At 40.7% G+C, this 14,673-nt stretch overlaps 1 protein-coding gene across 3 annotated transcripts in view; it reads left to right on the top strand.

The window, feature by feature from the left end:
• The window catches only part of SNED1 (sushi, nidogen and EGF like domains 1), a 95,819-nt gene that overhangs the window by 69,152 nt on the left and 11,994 nt on the right, over positions 1–14,673 (top strand). For all 3 annotated transcript variants that reach the window (XM_069975481.1, XM_069975480.1, XM_069975482.1), the window contains 11 exons: positions 985–1,101; positions 2,537–2,653; positions 5,631–5,747; positions 6,553–6,669; positions 6,975–7,151; positions 7,248–7,361; positions 8,614–8,727; positions 11,320–11,433; positions 12,052–12,168; positions 13,825–14,112; positions 14,224–14,404. In XM_069975481.1, coding sequence (XP_069831582.1) covers positions 985–1,101; positions 2,537–2,653; positions 5,631–5,747; positions 6,553–6,669; positions 6,975–7,151; positions 7,248–7,361; positions 8,614–8,727; positions 11,320–11,433; positions 12,052–12,168; positions 13,825–14,112; positions 14,224–14,404 — 1,573 coding nt within the window. The remainder of the gene's footprint in view (positions 1–984; positions 1,102–2,536; positions 2,654–5,630; positions 5,748–6,552; positions 6,670–6,974; positions 7,152–7,247; positions 7,362–8,613; positions 8,728–11,319; positions 11,434–12,051; positions 12,169–13,824; positions 14,113–14,223; positions 14,405–14,673) is intronic.

The following is a 14,673-nucleotide window of genomic DNA, read 5'->3' as shown; positions in this document are numbered from 1 at the left end:
GTGCAGTGGAACAATAACACATGTAGAGCATACAACCGCTCTGTGTATCCCGTGGCTAGAGGTGCAGTCACTATCCAATGTGTAAGTCCCCTTTAAGTCACCTAAGACTAGGTTCACACGACGATTTTGCAATACGTCTCACTATATTCATTTTGCAAAATGTACAGAAAAATATGGTGAACCACAATTTTTTGTACACTACAAAATGTAAAAAAAAAAAGGATCCGTTTTGATCTGTTCTTTTCACAATGTAAGTCAATGGAAAACAGATCAAAACGCATTACATACAACAGCATCTATTTTTACCGTCCGTTTTTTAATACGTTTTTTCCCCCATGGAACAGATACATTAAACGGACAGCAAAATTGTGATTTGAACGAGGCCTTAGACCAGTAAAAGCAAGCTAGATGAATTTACTTTATACTCTACATAGCAATTCCTTATTGGATACAGTTAGATGAATCTTCTGAGCTTTTCTGTATTAGCTTGGTTGTTGTCATCAACTTAATTATATGGTGTGCTTTTCAGAGTTAAAGAAGTCCGGCCAAATGCTGGGGAAAATAACAAACCTCGCCAACTCACCTCTTCCCATGCCTCTGCTGCCATGGATTGCCTCTCTGGGACCCCAACCGGGCTCCGGGATATCCACCTGAGCCGATGTCATACCTGCTTGATGGACAGCCCGCTCAGCCACTCAGTGACTGGGATGGAACGCATCTCCAGTCACTGATTGGCTGAGGGGGCTGTCCATCAGCTGAGACAGGCATTTCCCTGTCATCACAAAGCTGGGGTCTTGGAGGCAGTCACAAGGCGCAACACAAGAACGAAAAGAGGTAAATGAAGGCTGTTTGTTATCCTCCCCCTGCTGCCTGTGGGATCCTTCATACGGACAGACTTCTCCTTTAAGAAAAAGATGTCCTATGGCCATTTTATGGTAATTTACCTTATTTTCTACTGCTCTATTTTCTTCTTCTGCCTTTCAGAAGTCACGTCTCTGCCCTGCAGTATGGGCTCACAGTGCCCGGATGGAGGCTCTTGCATGGAATATGGAGGCAGCTACCGGTGTGTGTGCCACACAGATTATATCATCAGCAACCACTGTAAGCTATGCTGCTTTATAATACTATAGCATTAAAGGGGTTGTCTTAGAGCTAAAAAAAAAATTTGATTAGACTTGCCCCCCGAAAGAAACAGTTACTCATATGCTGTGTCTGGTATTGCTACCAGAATAAGAAATAACTAAATGGCTCACGAGTTCCCACTCATACTCATAGCATGCAGTGGCCAACCAGATTTGTCCTACTGTGCCACCTAACCAGTTTGGCTTTGGGCCATTCCTGAGGGCATTATCTACATCAGTGATTTTCAACCAGTGTGCCGTGGCACACTAGTGTGCCGCGACACATTGTTGGGTGTGCCGCGGGGAAAGTTCCCTAAACTATGGTGCCCCTGTGAAACAGGAGAAAACAATGGGGGAGAGAAACCTGGGGATGGGGGAGAAACAGGGGAGAGAAGCAGGGGGGAGAGAAACATGGGGATGGGGGAAAGAAACAGCGGAGAGAAGCAGGGGGGAGAGAAGTTTGGTGGAGAGAAGCAGGGGGGAGAGAAGTATGGTGGAGAGAAGCACAGGAGAGAAGCACGGGGGAGAGAAGCACAGAAGAGAAGCAGGGGGGAGAAAGTATGATGGAGAGAAGCACAGGAGAGAAGCGGGGGGAGAAGTATGGTGGAGAGAAGCACAGGAGAGAAGCACAGGGGGGAGAAGAAAACAGGCCCAGGTTTCACACTGAGTGAGTATAAATACATTTAGAATCTATATTATTAACTATATGTATAATATGTACTGTTTTAGTGTCATTTTGTGCCATTTTGGTTGGTGGTGTGCCCCGGGATTTTTTAAGTATAAAAAGTGTGCCGCGGCTCAAAAAAGGTTGAAAATCACTGATCTACATGATCCTCTGTGGCCTTAGTTTGGAAATGGATTTTGCAGCTCAGTTCCATTAAGGTGAATGGAGCTGAATTGTAATACCACATACAACCTGAGGACAGGAGAGATGCTGTTTTTAAAAGAAAGTAGCTATGCTTTTTCTAATCCTGGATGACCCCTTTACAGGATTTTTAAAAGGTGAACCCTATTTACAGAACTCTATATACACAGCTAAAGTAGAATAGAAGTTTAAAAAGGTTGTCCAGACAAAATTAACTTGTCCTCTATCCACCAGAAAGGGGACAAGTAAGAGTTTGTGGGAGGTCCGACCTCTGAAATCCCGCCGTTCTCCGTAATGGGCCTACGGCTTCATTGTCATGAATACAGCCACGGGTACGGTGACCAGTGGCTATATTAATTCCTATGGAGCCGCTGGAAAGTGCTTACTCGGCTCTTTCCGACAGCTCCATTGGAATGAATAGATCTGAAGGAGAGGTGCTGTTTATAGAGGAAAGCAGCTATGTATTTCTAAGCCTGGACAACCACTGTAATTGAATTTTTTTGACATAGGTTAAAGAAAAATTGAATGCCCATTCTGTTGTATTTTCTAGCACTGCCCTCTCCTTGTGATTCCGACCCCTGCTTAAATGGAGGAAGATGTGAATCTCAGGATGATACCTATTCCTGTGTGTGTCCTCGTGGATTCATTGGGAAAATGTGTGAAAAGGGTAAGAACACATTTGTGACATATATATATATATATATATATATATATATACATATATATATATATATATATACAGTATATGTAGAAAGGGAAGAGACGGCACTCCGGAATGAAGTGAAGGTGTATTTTATTCACCCCCTCATCTGTTTATATATATATATATATATATATATATATTTATATATATATATATATACACATATATATTTATATATATTTATATATATATATATATATATATATATATATATATACACAGTGGACCCTCAACTTACAATGGCCTCAAGATCGTAACTTGACTACAGACAGAACATGTGAAAAAAACTAGCTGATTGACCAATGAAAGTGGCCATTTTACTGGTAACACCCCAGTGTTAATGAAGTGCATGCACTGGTTGCTGTGTGTGTCTAGTATCTCATCTCTACAGTAGAGTGTGATACTACATGTCCTGTACTGCTGTGTGTGTCTAGTATCTCGTCTCTATAGTATAGTGTGATACTACATGTCCGGTACTACTGTGTGTCTAGTATCTCGGCTCTATAGTATAGTGTGATACTACATGTCCTGTACTGCTGTGTGTCTAGTATCTCCTCTCTACAGTACAGTGTGATACTACGTGTCCTGTACTGCTGTGTGTGTCTAGTATCTCCTCTCTATAGTATAGTGTGATACTACATGTCCTGTACTGCTGTGTGGGTGTCTAGTATCTCCTCTCTACAGTACAGTGTGATTCTATGTGTCCTGTACTGCTATGTGTCTAGTATCTCCTCTCTACAGTACAGTGTGATACTACATGTCCTGTACTGCTGTGTGTGTCTAGTATCACCTCTCTATAGTATAGTGTGATACTACATGCCCTGTACTGCTGTGTGTGTGTGTGTGTGTCTAGAATCACCTCTCTATAGTACAGTGTGATACCACATGTTCTGTACTGCTGTGTGTCTGGCATCTCTTCTCTACAGTGTAGTGTGATACTACATGTCCTGTACTGCTGTGTGTGTCTAGCATCTACTCTCTACAGTACAGTGTGATACTACATGTCCTGTTCTGCTGTGTGTGTGTGTGTGTGTGTCTAGTATCTCCTTTCTACAGTATAATGTTATACTACATGTCCTGTACTGCTGTGTGTGTGGTATCTCCTCTGTACAGTATAATGTGATACTACATGTCCTGTACTGCTGTGTGTGTGTTTAGTATCTTCTCTATACAGTATAGTGTAATACTACATGTTCTGTACTGCTGTGTGTGTCTGGTATCCCCTCTCTGCAGTACAGTGTGATTCTATGTGTCCTGTACTGCTATGTGTCTAGTATCTCCTCTCTACAGTACAGTGTTATACTACATGTCTTGTACTGCTGTGTGTGTCTAGTATCTCCTCTCTACAGTACAGTGTGATACTACATGTCCTGTACTGCTGTGTGTGTCCAGTATCTCCTCTCTATAGTATAGTGTGATACTACATGTCCTGTCCTGCTGTGTGTCTAGTATCACCTCTCTATAGTATAGTGTGATACTACATGTCCTGTACTGCTGTGTGTGTCTAGCATCTACTCTCTACAGTACAGTGTGATACTACATGTCCTGTACTGCTGTGTGTGTGTGTGTCTAGTATCTCCTTTCTACAGTATAATGTGATACTACATGTCCTGTTCTGCTGTGTCTCTGGTATCTCCTCTGTACAGTATAATGTGATACTACATGTCCTGTACTGCTGTGTGTCTAGTATCTCCTCTGTACAGTATAATGTGATACTACATGTCCGGTACTACTGTGTGTCTGGTATCGCCTCTCTACAGTATAGTGTGATACTACATGTCCTGTACTGCTGTGTGTCTAGTATCTCCTCTCTACAGTATAGTGTGATACTATATGTCCTGTACTGCTGTGTGTGTCTAGTATCTCCTCTCTACAGTATAGTGTGATACTACATGTCCTGTACTGCTGTGTGTGTCTAGTATCTCCTTTCTACAGTACAGTGTGATACTACATGTCCTGTACTGCTGTGTGTCTGGTATCTCCTCTGTACAGTATAATGTGATACTACATGTCCTGTACTGCTGTGTGTCTAGTATCTCCTCTGTACAGTATAATGTGATACTACATGTCCGGTACTGCTGTGTGTCTGGTATCTCCTCTCTACAGTATAGTGTGATACTATATGTCCTGTACTGCTGTGTGTCTAGTATCTCCTCTCTAGAGTACAGTGTGATACTACATGTCCTGTACTGCTGTGTGTCTAGTATCTCCTCTCTACAGTATAGTGTGATACTATATGTCCTGTACTGCTGTGTGTGTCTAGTATCTCCTCTCTACAGTATAGTGTGATACTACATGTCCTGTTCTGCTGTGTGTGTGTGTGTGTGTGTGTGTGTGTCTAGTATCTCCTCTCTACAGTATAGTGTGATACTACATGTCCTGTACTGCTGTGTGTGTCTAGTATCTCCTTTCTACAGTACAGTGTGATACTACATGTCCTGTACTTTTGTTCCTTTGGGCACCAGTTGAGGGCGGCTTCATTTTATGTTTCTGGAGCCCTGTGTGATCTGTACAGGACCCTGAAAATGTTTCAGTCCTCCACATAGAAAGTGATTTACAGCTTCCTATAGCGCTTTCTGACTGTTGTATGTATCCATACTAGCTGCTTATTTTCCTTTAATTTTTTCTCATTTTGGGGGATTTAGAACTAATTACCAGTTTTCCATAGAGTTTTGGTCTAAACATACAATGGTTTTAACATACAGTGATTGTCCTGGAACCAATTTATATCGTATGTTGAGGAACCACTGTATGTTCAAAGAAAGGTTTACCAAAAATCAAGAACAGGACATATATCCTGATAAATCGGGACAACTTAATTGTCTGGATTATTATTGTCCACAGTCTGGATTTTTTTTTTGATTAATTTTGTGCTCTTGTCTGTTTCACTGTCTGTAAAAAAGTGGATGCGTATATAATAGATATTTTCTGTCTCTCTTAGTAAAGCCGGTCCTGTGTAGTCTGCTACCTTGTCGGAATGGAGGAACATGTAAGGAGTCACATGATGATTATTACTGTGTGTGTCCTTATCCTTTTACTGGAAAACACTGTGAGACAGGTCAGAGTTTCATTTTATTGTTAATGGATGTGATATTTTTTTTTTCTGTTTCTGTTTTTGTTTCTGTCTGTTCAAAAAAGGAGACCAAACACAGGAATCCCAGTTCTTTGCTTGCTCACCTGGTTATAATGCAGGTTGTATATCAACCGAAGGCAAATACCTTGGCTAATTATATTATTACCTTCCAATAATTACATTGTCAACTCTGCATCCTTACCAGGAAACCATGCCCCTTGTTATGTAACAATTCAGTCAGTATAATGGCACTGTATGGTTATAGAGGTTTTGGTGCTGTGTGACAGGATAACTGACCATACAGTGCAAGCACCGCCCAGGATTCTCTGCTACTGAATGTAGACGCACAGCTGCTCAAGGGAGAGACCTAGTGGCTTAATGTATAATGCTAAATTAAACATAGAAAACTTAAAGGAGAACTCTGGCCAAAATAATAAACTTTGGCGGGGAGGACTGGGGACATAATAAGTAGCCTATGTTTACCATGTTTACCATGTCCCATGCACCTGCAGCCTCACATCAAAGGGCTTCTGGACCCTGCTGCATATTATCTTTCATTTATTTCTTAGTATGGGCAAGGATGGGATATAGCCCACTCAGCCAGTCATTTACTGCAGTGTTATCCTGCCCTAGTCACTAGTTGATCTGTGTATCTGGGGTGTCATCTTCATACAGCGGTCACAGGCAGTAGTTGGTACAGGACACAAGGATTACCCTTAACCTTTACCCTATATGTGAATAGACATATTAGTGTGAAAATGTAAAATAAATCTGGTGTCCTTCACGCTAGGGATGAGAGGCCCGTGTTCATCTGGTCCATGTCACAATGGAGGCACATGTTTTCACTACCTTGGCAAATACAAGTGTGATTGTTTACCAAACTTCTCTGGCCGCCACTGTGAGAAAGGTAAGTTATAGGAGTGCTGATTGTATTTCTGAGCTGAGCTTAGCAATGTTTGGAAGCCCTACTAAGAATAAATAGAGTGCCGACCTTGCACAGACGCTGTGCTCCCTTCATTCAATATTAGTCAGAATAAGGAATGATGGCTCTTGGCGATGTCTGTGTCTATATGGCAATACGTTTAACAATCCATCAGTCTCCTGATGGTAAAGGTAAAGGAGTAGCCCCCACTCTTTAGCTGTCGTTGTCTCTGTTCTTTTTTGGTAAGCATTATTTTGTGCGGGACTCACACATCTTTAACAATTTTATAGCGGAAATGGACTGTGGACCTCCAGAACATGTGAAATATGCAAAAGTAATTGTAACATCAACATGGCCTGGTGGAAAAGCAGAATACTATTGTGACGAGGGATACATAATGAGCAGCCCCAACAATACCCGCATATGTAGTGAGGACGGCATGTGGAGTGAAGCTCCACAATGTGAGGGTAAGTATACTGTAATAGGACTGAGACTAAGGAGGTGATAAAATAAAGATTTGTTATGTAAGGTTCTTCTCTAGTGAAATTCAACCTTTTCTTTAGAAATTGATGAGTGCCAGTCACAGCCATGCCAAAATGGTGCCGTGTGCAAGGATCGGGTGTCTCACTTCTTATGTGGTTGTCAAGAAGGATACAGTGGAAAACATTGTGAAATAGGTAACATCACCTCTCCATGATATGTTATATGTACAAAGGTAATGAATTAGCAGATGATATTATTTGTACACCAGTTTATATTAAGAAAATATGATCTAAGAAAATATGATCTAAGAAAATATGTATACACAAGATATTATATACTATACGGGCTCATGCCCCCAGCCATATACTGCACTGTATAATATTATATGGCTAGATGGCTACATGTGTGTCTGTATATATCCCCCCAGAATTGTAAAGTACTGCAGAATTTGTTGATGCTATATAAATAAATATTATTATTATACTTACCACGTTAGGCTATGTTCACACAACGTTTTTTCAGCTCCGTTTAAAATGACGTCCGTCATTTTGAGTCTAAAATAACAGACGTCATTTAGCTGTCTGGCCTCCCCTTAGCGCAATGACTGGTATTTGTACATTATTCTAGTTTGGGATTGCTAATTGCCCTTTGGATGTAGCTTAATTGAAAAGTACATTGAATTTAATAGTAAAAATGAAGAAAGAATGGTGACAAAAGACAAACTGTGTGTGAACAACTAATAAAAAACGTCCGCTGTTTGCAAAAGACGTCCAAAAATAATGATCATGTTTATTATTTCGTCGTCCGTTGCAAAAACATCCGTTATTCAATACATTGTGTGCATTGGACGTCCATCTTTCCATTGACTAATACATTGCCATTGCTGTCAGTTAAATCGCTGCAATAACGGGCGTTTTTTTATCTCAAAATCGGCCGCCTTTTCTCTATTTTTGACGTTGTGTTATCATAGCCTTCCTGTCATTAAAAAAACCTTTTGACGTATCATAGAGATGTGTCAAAAGTTTTGATTGGTCAGGGTCTGGGTGCTGAAACCCAATTCATTACTAGAATAGGTAGGGAGAAGCACTCAGCGAAGCATTTTTAGCCTATGTTGCCACACAGTATTTTGCTTAGTATTTTGGTCAGTATTTTGCAACCAAAACCAAAAATACTGTGTGGGAGCATAGCCTTAATCTTTCTCTCCTTCTTGCAGGAGATGGATTCTGTTGGAAGTCTATGGAGCTCATCTTATATATAGAATAGTCAATAGTCGACATGTGTGAGTTAGAATTTAGATTATAATAATTATGATCCCTGCAAAAGTATGGCACTGGGTTTATTATAGAATAAAAAATGTGGATCCTAAATACAGAATATATTAAATAATGTTGAATTTAGAGATAAGTGAACCTCGAGCACTTCAGGTTTTTTCTGGTTCATTTGCAGACATTGATGAGTGCTCCTCAGATCCATGTAAAAATGGAGGAACCTGCCAGAATTTGCCTGGAGCCTACCTCTGTGCCTGCCCTGATGGATTCTTTGGTGCCCACTGTGAAACTGGTACAAAAAAAAATAAAAAAAATCTAACAAAACCACAATGTGTTATTACTTGCTTGTAGTGATTAAGTGAGATCAGAAGATTAACTCCCCAGATGTTAGAAATTATAGGGATGTACCAGAATCTCTGCAGTTTGTTAAACCCTCCCTGCATGCTCATCATCTCTTTGATGTTACAGTGTTTAGTTCATAGGAGTGGACAACATAAAAAGTAACAGACCAGAAAATCTTTACTAAGAGAACACTATTTAATATGATGAGAGGTCTGGGTGTCTTTCATGAAGACTTCTTGATGAGTTAGTATATGGTAGACATCCCAATATTAATATTTAGTAAAAATATCTTAGAAAATAAGTATCCGTAGTTATATTCTTCATGCAGCCATCTTCAAGCACCATAACCTTGGCATTGGAGTCAGGGTCATATGCCAGTGCTGGCAGGTCATGAAGCAACTTAATTTTCCCTTTGAGGGATGGAACATTGCAGCGCAGCTCTAGAATGGTGCTGGGATCTTATAAAGATCCTATAATAACATTGCATCTTTGGAGACTTCATAGAAAGGCCTTCATTTTCTACCTTGTAAACATAATGAGGCTGTTTTTGCATGCGCATTACTAGTGATAATCTGACAAAATTGTTAACAGGATATTCCAAGTCACTTAACATGCAGAAATTATAAAATTATAAATTTAACCTTGGAGCTTTGGACATGGGTTTAATGTGTGACATATGCCAAAAATTCTTTCAGTGCACAAGGCGACCTTGTGTACATGAATTTAAGGTTTGTGCCATTGTGGGTTCAGCTCCTTGGAGAGGCTTCTCAGATACCACCTAAGCCTCTTATGGTTGGAGTCTACACAAAGGAGGAGTCTGGATTTTCTCTTTATTGCTCACATCCACTTTCCTAAGAGCCTAGTAAAAAGCCCTGTCTATAAACCAGAGCGGAGAGCTGCGGCAAACCACAGCTCTTGCTTTAATAGACCCGGCCTGTCCATATATAACATGGACATTGAACAGCTATTTATTTGGATTGCCAGTATTCAAAAGAAATCTGTGACCATCCAAGCCCTCTCTTGGCAATAACATCTGATCTGAAGCAGGACCCACAGCGCTCAGCTTATTGATGGGCCTGATTGATTATATAAAGGGGTCGTCGTGATGAGACAACATCTTCTATCTGTATTAATAAGATTGGGTCCTCATCTCATGGCCTGAGTGAAGATTGGTTACACAAAGTGTCTCTCTCAATCTAGAGGGCCCATTCTGCATTATACAAATCACTCATTGACATGAATGGGTATTGTATAATACCGGATGCAAAACCATAAAAGTTTTGAGTATAGAAACCCATTTCCTATTAATTCAACCAAGAGATTACAGACCCTTCTAGCTAGAAAGGACTTTATAAAGTGGAGAATCTTTTTATATTGATGCTACACAAGTGTACCTACACTTTTGTAGCATCAATATAAAAAGGTTCTCCACTTTATAAAGTCCTTTCTAGCTAGATTGAAGATATTTTTTTTTGTAATCTGTGGGTAATCTATTTGTTCAATATCTAAACCTAAGAATAAAGAAAACCAAAAAAAAAACATTTAGTTCTGTGCTTTTATTTAGTAAACTTTCAGGTAGTTCTCCATTTTCAGTATCAGCATGCTTTCAGCAATTTGGAGGAAGTCTGTTTGGTTTCCTTACAGAACTACTTTCACTAATAAATGATGGTGGTCTTTTGTGGATAAGTATCCAACTTTTGACAAGACCCTTTTTATAAAGTTCTTCGCCTTGTTTTTCTTCTTTGAGAGTCTTGTGTGGATGTGTAGTGTTTGGTTTTCTCCAGACATCAGACTACAGAAGGTTTTTCCAGTTTGCTAATGGCTCATCCATGTGGGTCTAGCAAACTTCAGAAGAGCTTCAGTGTTATTGACCAGCGGTTGTTTCTCCTCATGTAGACAATTCTTCACTGTTTTCATGGTAGTGGATTCATAAACTCTGACCTTTAATGCAAATAAAATAGACTTCTCAGAATTTAAAACTGACAACGGTCTGAAGCAGGCCAAAGGGCATGGAAATTTTAGAGACTTTTTTTTAGCTTGGCAAGCATCAGCAACTAGTTATCTTCTCCAAAAATGTGTGAAGAAAGGGAAGGTTTGTGTTTTGGGGGAAGATGAGGGTTGTTTTTTTAAGTTCTAAACATAATTGTTGTCGTGCTGGTTGTCGCTATTACAAGGGGTCTGTCAGCTGTTTCCTGCTACCTAAACATGAGACAGGAGTGGGCTCCATCACTACATTGCAACCACATCTATGCTGTGGCATTTTGGAGTAGTTGTAGTGATGATCAGGGAATCAAGTATGTTGGGGCGGCTCTCTTACCTATCTGGACTTAAGTGACAGGTTTCTACCTATACACGCACATATGGAGAGACCTGTCACTCAAGCCCAGAGAGTAATTTCTAACATTTGGCTGCTGACAGTTGAATTTAGGCTTGGTGAGCCCATATACCTACACTGCTTTGTAACCTGGATGTTTATATTTCACCTCTTTTCACCTCTCTGTTTTAATATACTTTTGCATTTTCTTTATACAATTGTCTCCAGAGCTGGATGGCTGCGAGTCTTCTCCGTGTCAGAATGGGGGCAAATGTGAGAATCTGGCAGGTTCTTACCTTTGTGTGTGTCCTAGAGGTTTCTATGGCTATCACTGCCAGACAGGTGAGTGTACACATGAATAAGGCTCATATAATAAAGTTACAGAGGGATATCAATTATCATTAGTTGCTTTAAAGTGTTTGTCACTTGGTTGGAGCAGTAAGATCCTTAAGGCCCTTTTACACAAACCGATTGGCAATGAGCGTTCCTAGAAACGCTCATTCCGCCGATAATTAGCCCGTGTAAAAGTGCTAGTGATCATCTGATGAGCGGGAAAACTCAGGGGATGTGTGGCCAATAGCAATGTATTTAAATTGCTGCACGATACAGCAATTGTTCATGTGGCCAGACTGCCCGAATTGTGCAGTGTAAATGCATTGCAAACAAGTGCCGATTGTCAGCCCTTGTTTACTTCCGTAGACTGCCCCGTATCGGACCTTCTTAAAGACCCTTTGAGGGTGTTCACACATTCAGATTTGTAATTGGATAATTCGCTGCTGTAATTTTAGTAAGACGGCTGCCCTTCCCCACTATGTTCCTGAAGCGGGAACACAGACCTATAAGGATGATAATCTGTTAACTAAAAATGATGTTTGGTGCTGTATTCTTCTGCACTATGTTTTTGTTTGCATTTATATTACTTGGTATTATCTGATCATTTACATAAATTGTGTTTTGCAGTAAGTGATTTATGCTTGCTTAACCCATGTGGCAGCCGTGGCGTCTGTGTGTCCGGTGCAGAGGGTGCAGTCAGCTGTAATTGCCGAACTGGCTTTACTGGCATCACTTGTGAAAGAGGTAACATCAGTATATTAAGCGTGATCATTATATCCTGAACAAATCTAAGCCAGGTTTAAAAGGCAGCTCCAAAAATTAGCCCAGTTTCACCTGAATTTGTTGGGTATTGGGGATATAAATGATGCAGTAAGTCTTGGTCCTACAATCCGCAGTCAGACTTGAACACTTATATGTAGTATAGGAAAACAGGTGTTTATAAAATTCTTGCATAGAATTGATTTAATGCTTGCATGACTATTGATTAACTTAAGGTCCTTTTACATTGGACAATTATTGTCAGACATGATAATTATCTCATATAAAAAAATGTATCGATCTGACAATGGACAACAAATCTCTTGTTCATTAGCTGATCACCGATCTGTTTTATGGCCATTGTGTTGGCCACATATTTTCCTGTGAAAACTATGATAAAATTTGCACATCTGATCCATCGATTGTTTTTGTGGCCCAGCAAGCCAATTGGTTGAGCCTTATAAAGATTCTGAATACAAGCGCTGATCTCGGCCAGAGGTGCTTGTTATTGTGGCGGTCTTGGGCTGTGTAAAAGGGCCTCTACCTAGCAGTCACATCAAGACACCCAATTCCACATTGTTTAGAACAGGCACACATTCTCACATAGCAGTCTTCCCTCCCATGCCCCCTATTGTCCCATCACTCCCTTTAATTTTTTTATGTAGATGACTTCCATCCATGATGTATGATCAAACTGCTCCTATAAGTAACTTGCTTAAACAGTGTGAAATTTCTGCTGCCACAATCTGTATTCTGTGCAAATAAAGTGGCTCTTAACTAGAGTTGAGCAAACTTCCAGCATGCTTGAGTTCATCCGAAGCCAAGTGTGCAGCATTTGATCAGCGGTAGCTAAAGTTGGGTAAAGCCCTAAGGCTGCCTCGAAAACATGGATACAGCCTGTATAGACTAACTTGAGCATGCTCGAAGTTCGCTCAACTTTACACGTAATCCCCATGATCAGTGGGTCATATCTAGTATCAGGCTCCACAAGAGTTTTCACACGTACAGGATCTGCAGCAGATTTGATGGCCCAGAGTTAGGGCCCTATTCCACCGGACGATTATTGTTTGCATAATCGTTAACGATTAACGATCTCAAACGACTGCTATTGCGAAAGACCTGAAAACGTTCGGTCATTTCCATGGAAAGATAATCGTTACTTATGATCGTAATTGCGATCGTTTCTCTTCGCTATTTATTCGCTATTGCGTTCGTATCTATTGTGAACGACCGAACGATGTCTTATTCAATGCGAACGATTTGCGAACGAGCAACGATAAAAATAGGTCCAGGTCTTATAAAGCGATCAACGATTTCTCGTTCGGTCGTTAATCGTTAACTGCATTTCAACCGAACGATTATCGTTCAGATTCGAACGATTTAACGATAATCTGAACGATAATCGTCCGGTGGAATAGGGCCCTTACTTTGCATTGAATCTGCAACTATTAAATCTGCTGCAGATCCTGTATGTGTGAACGCACCCTTATGGCAAATCTAGTTGATTGTACACGACTGCATTAGCCCATATAAACTTGTCTGATTATACTCATCTGAGCATACATGTATTCATGCTTACTGCATATGTGCAGCATAGTATAGACAATGTTAAGTCCAGTCTCCTTCTCCTTCTTCCTACAGATCTGCTGCCTCCTCTGTTTTTGTCGCTGGGTGCTGTGGGAGAGAACAGTGTATGGGTCTTTTGGACCCCTCCTGAAGAAGCGCCTGGACATCTATCAGATGGTTTTGCTGTGAGCTACACGGCTCCAGATGGCTCCTCGAGGACTGACTTTGTGGAGAGAGGTCAAACAGAGCATGAGCTGCGAGGCCTAAGCCCAGGGCGCACGTATAACATTACAATTGTCACTGTGAAACGCAACCTGCGCCACAATGATATAAGCCGCTCTCTTACACTCTCTGCCCGTACAAGTGAGACATCATCAATTCAGCTGCCCTCATCATTTTTAAAAACTCATCATATATCTGTCTAAAATTGCTTTGCATACATAGCATAATAAAAGTATATGTTTGACTCCACAGGACCGCCTACAGTGGACAGACCGCGGGTCACTTCTATGACAGAGTCTTCTATTACAGTTTCTTGGACCCTCAACCCCCATAGACATTTGCCTGTAGCGCATGTTAGGCTATCCCTGCAGCATCCAAATGAAAGGACTCAGCAAGCAGAGCAGGAACCATCAGCAGGAGAATATACGTTTAGGTGAGTGTAAAAGGTACTAAAAGGCTTTTATCTAGTCTAAGTGGTCACATACTTCATGTAGGTGACAGCATGCAGAGGTCATTTACCTAAAAAATGTTGCTTTAAAAGGGAAACTGACAGCACTGATATCACACAAGCAGTGCCTGCTTACCTTTAGTGATGCTGTGTGATCGGGCATCTTTGGAAAAAGCATTCTTTATTTCGGGCTGACAGTGTCACAGACCCACCTCTGTGATATTTTGTCCATAATCCTAGAAGCCATAATAGTA

Source organism: Dendropsophus ebraccatus, chromosome 6 (assembly GCF_027789765.1).
Source record: "Dendropsophus ebraccatus isolate aDenEbr1 chromosome 6, aDenEbr1.pat, whole genome shotgun sequence".
Lineage (NCBI taxonomy): Eukaryota > Metazoa > Chordata > Amphibia > Anura > Hylidae > Dendropsophus > Dendropsophus ebraccatus.
The sequence above is the reverse complement of the archived record's forward strand: the minus strand, read 5'-3'. Positions and strand labels throughout refer to the sequence as shown.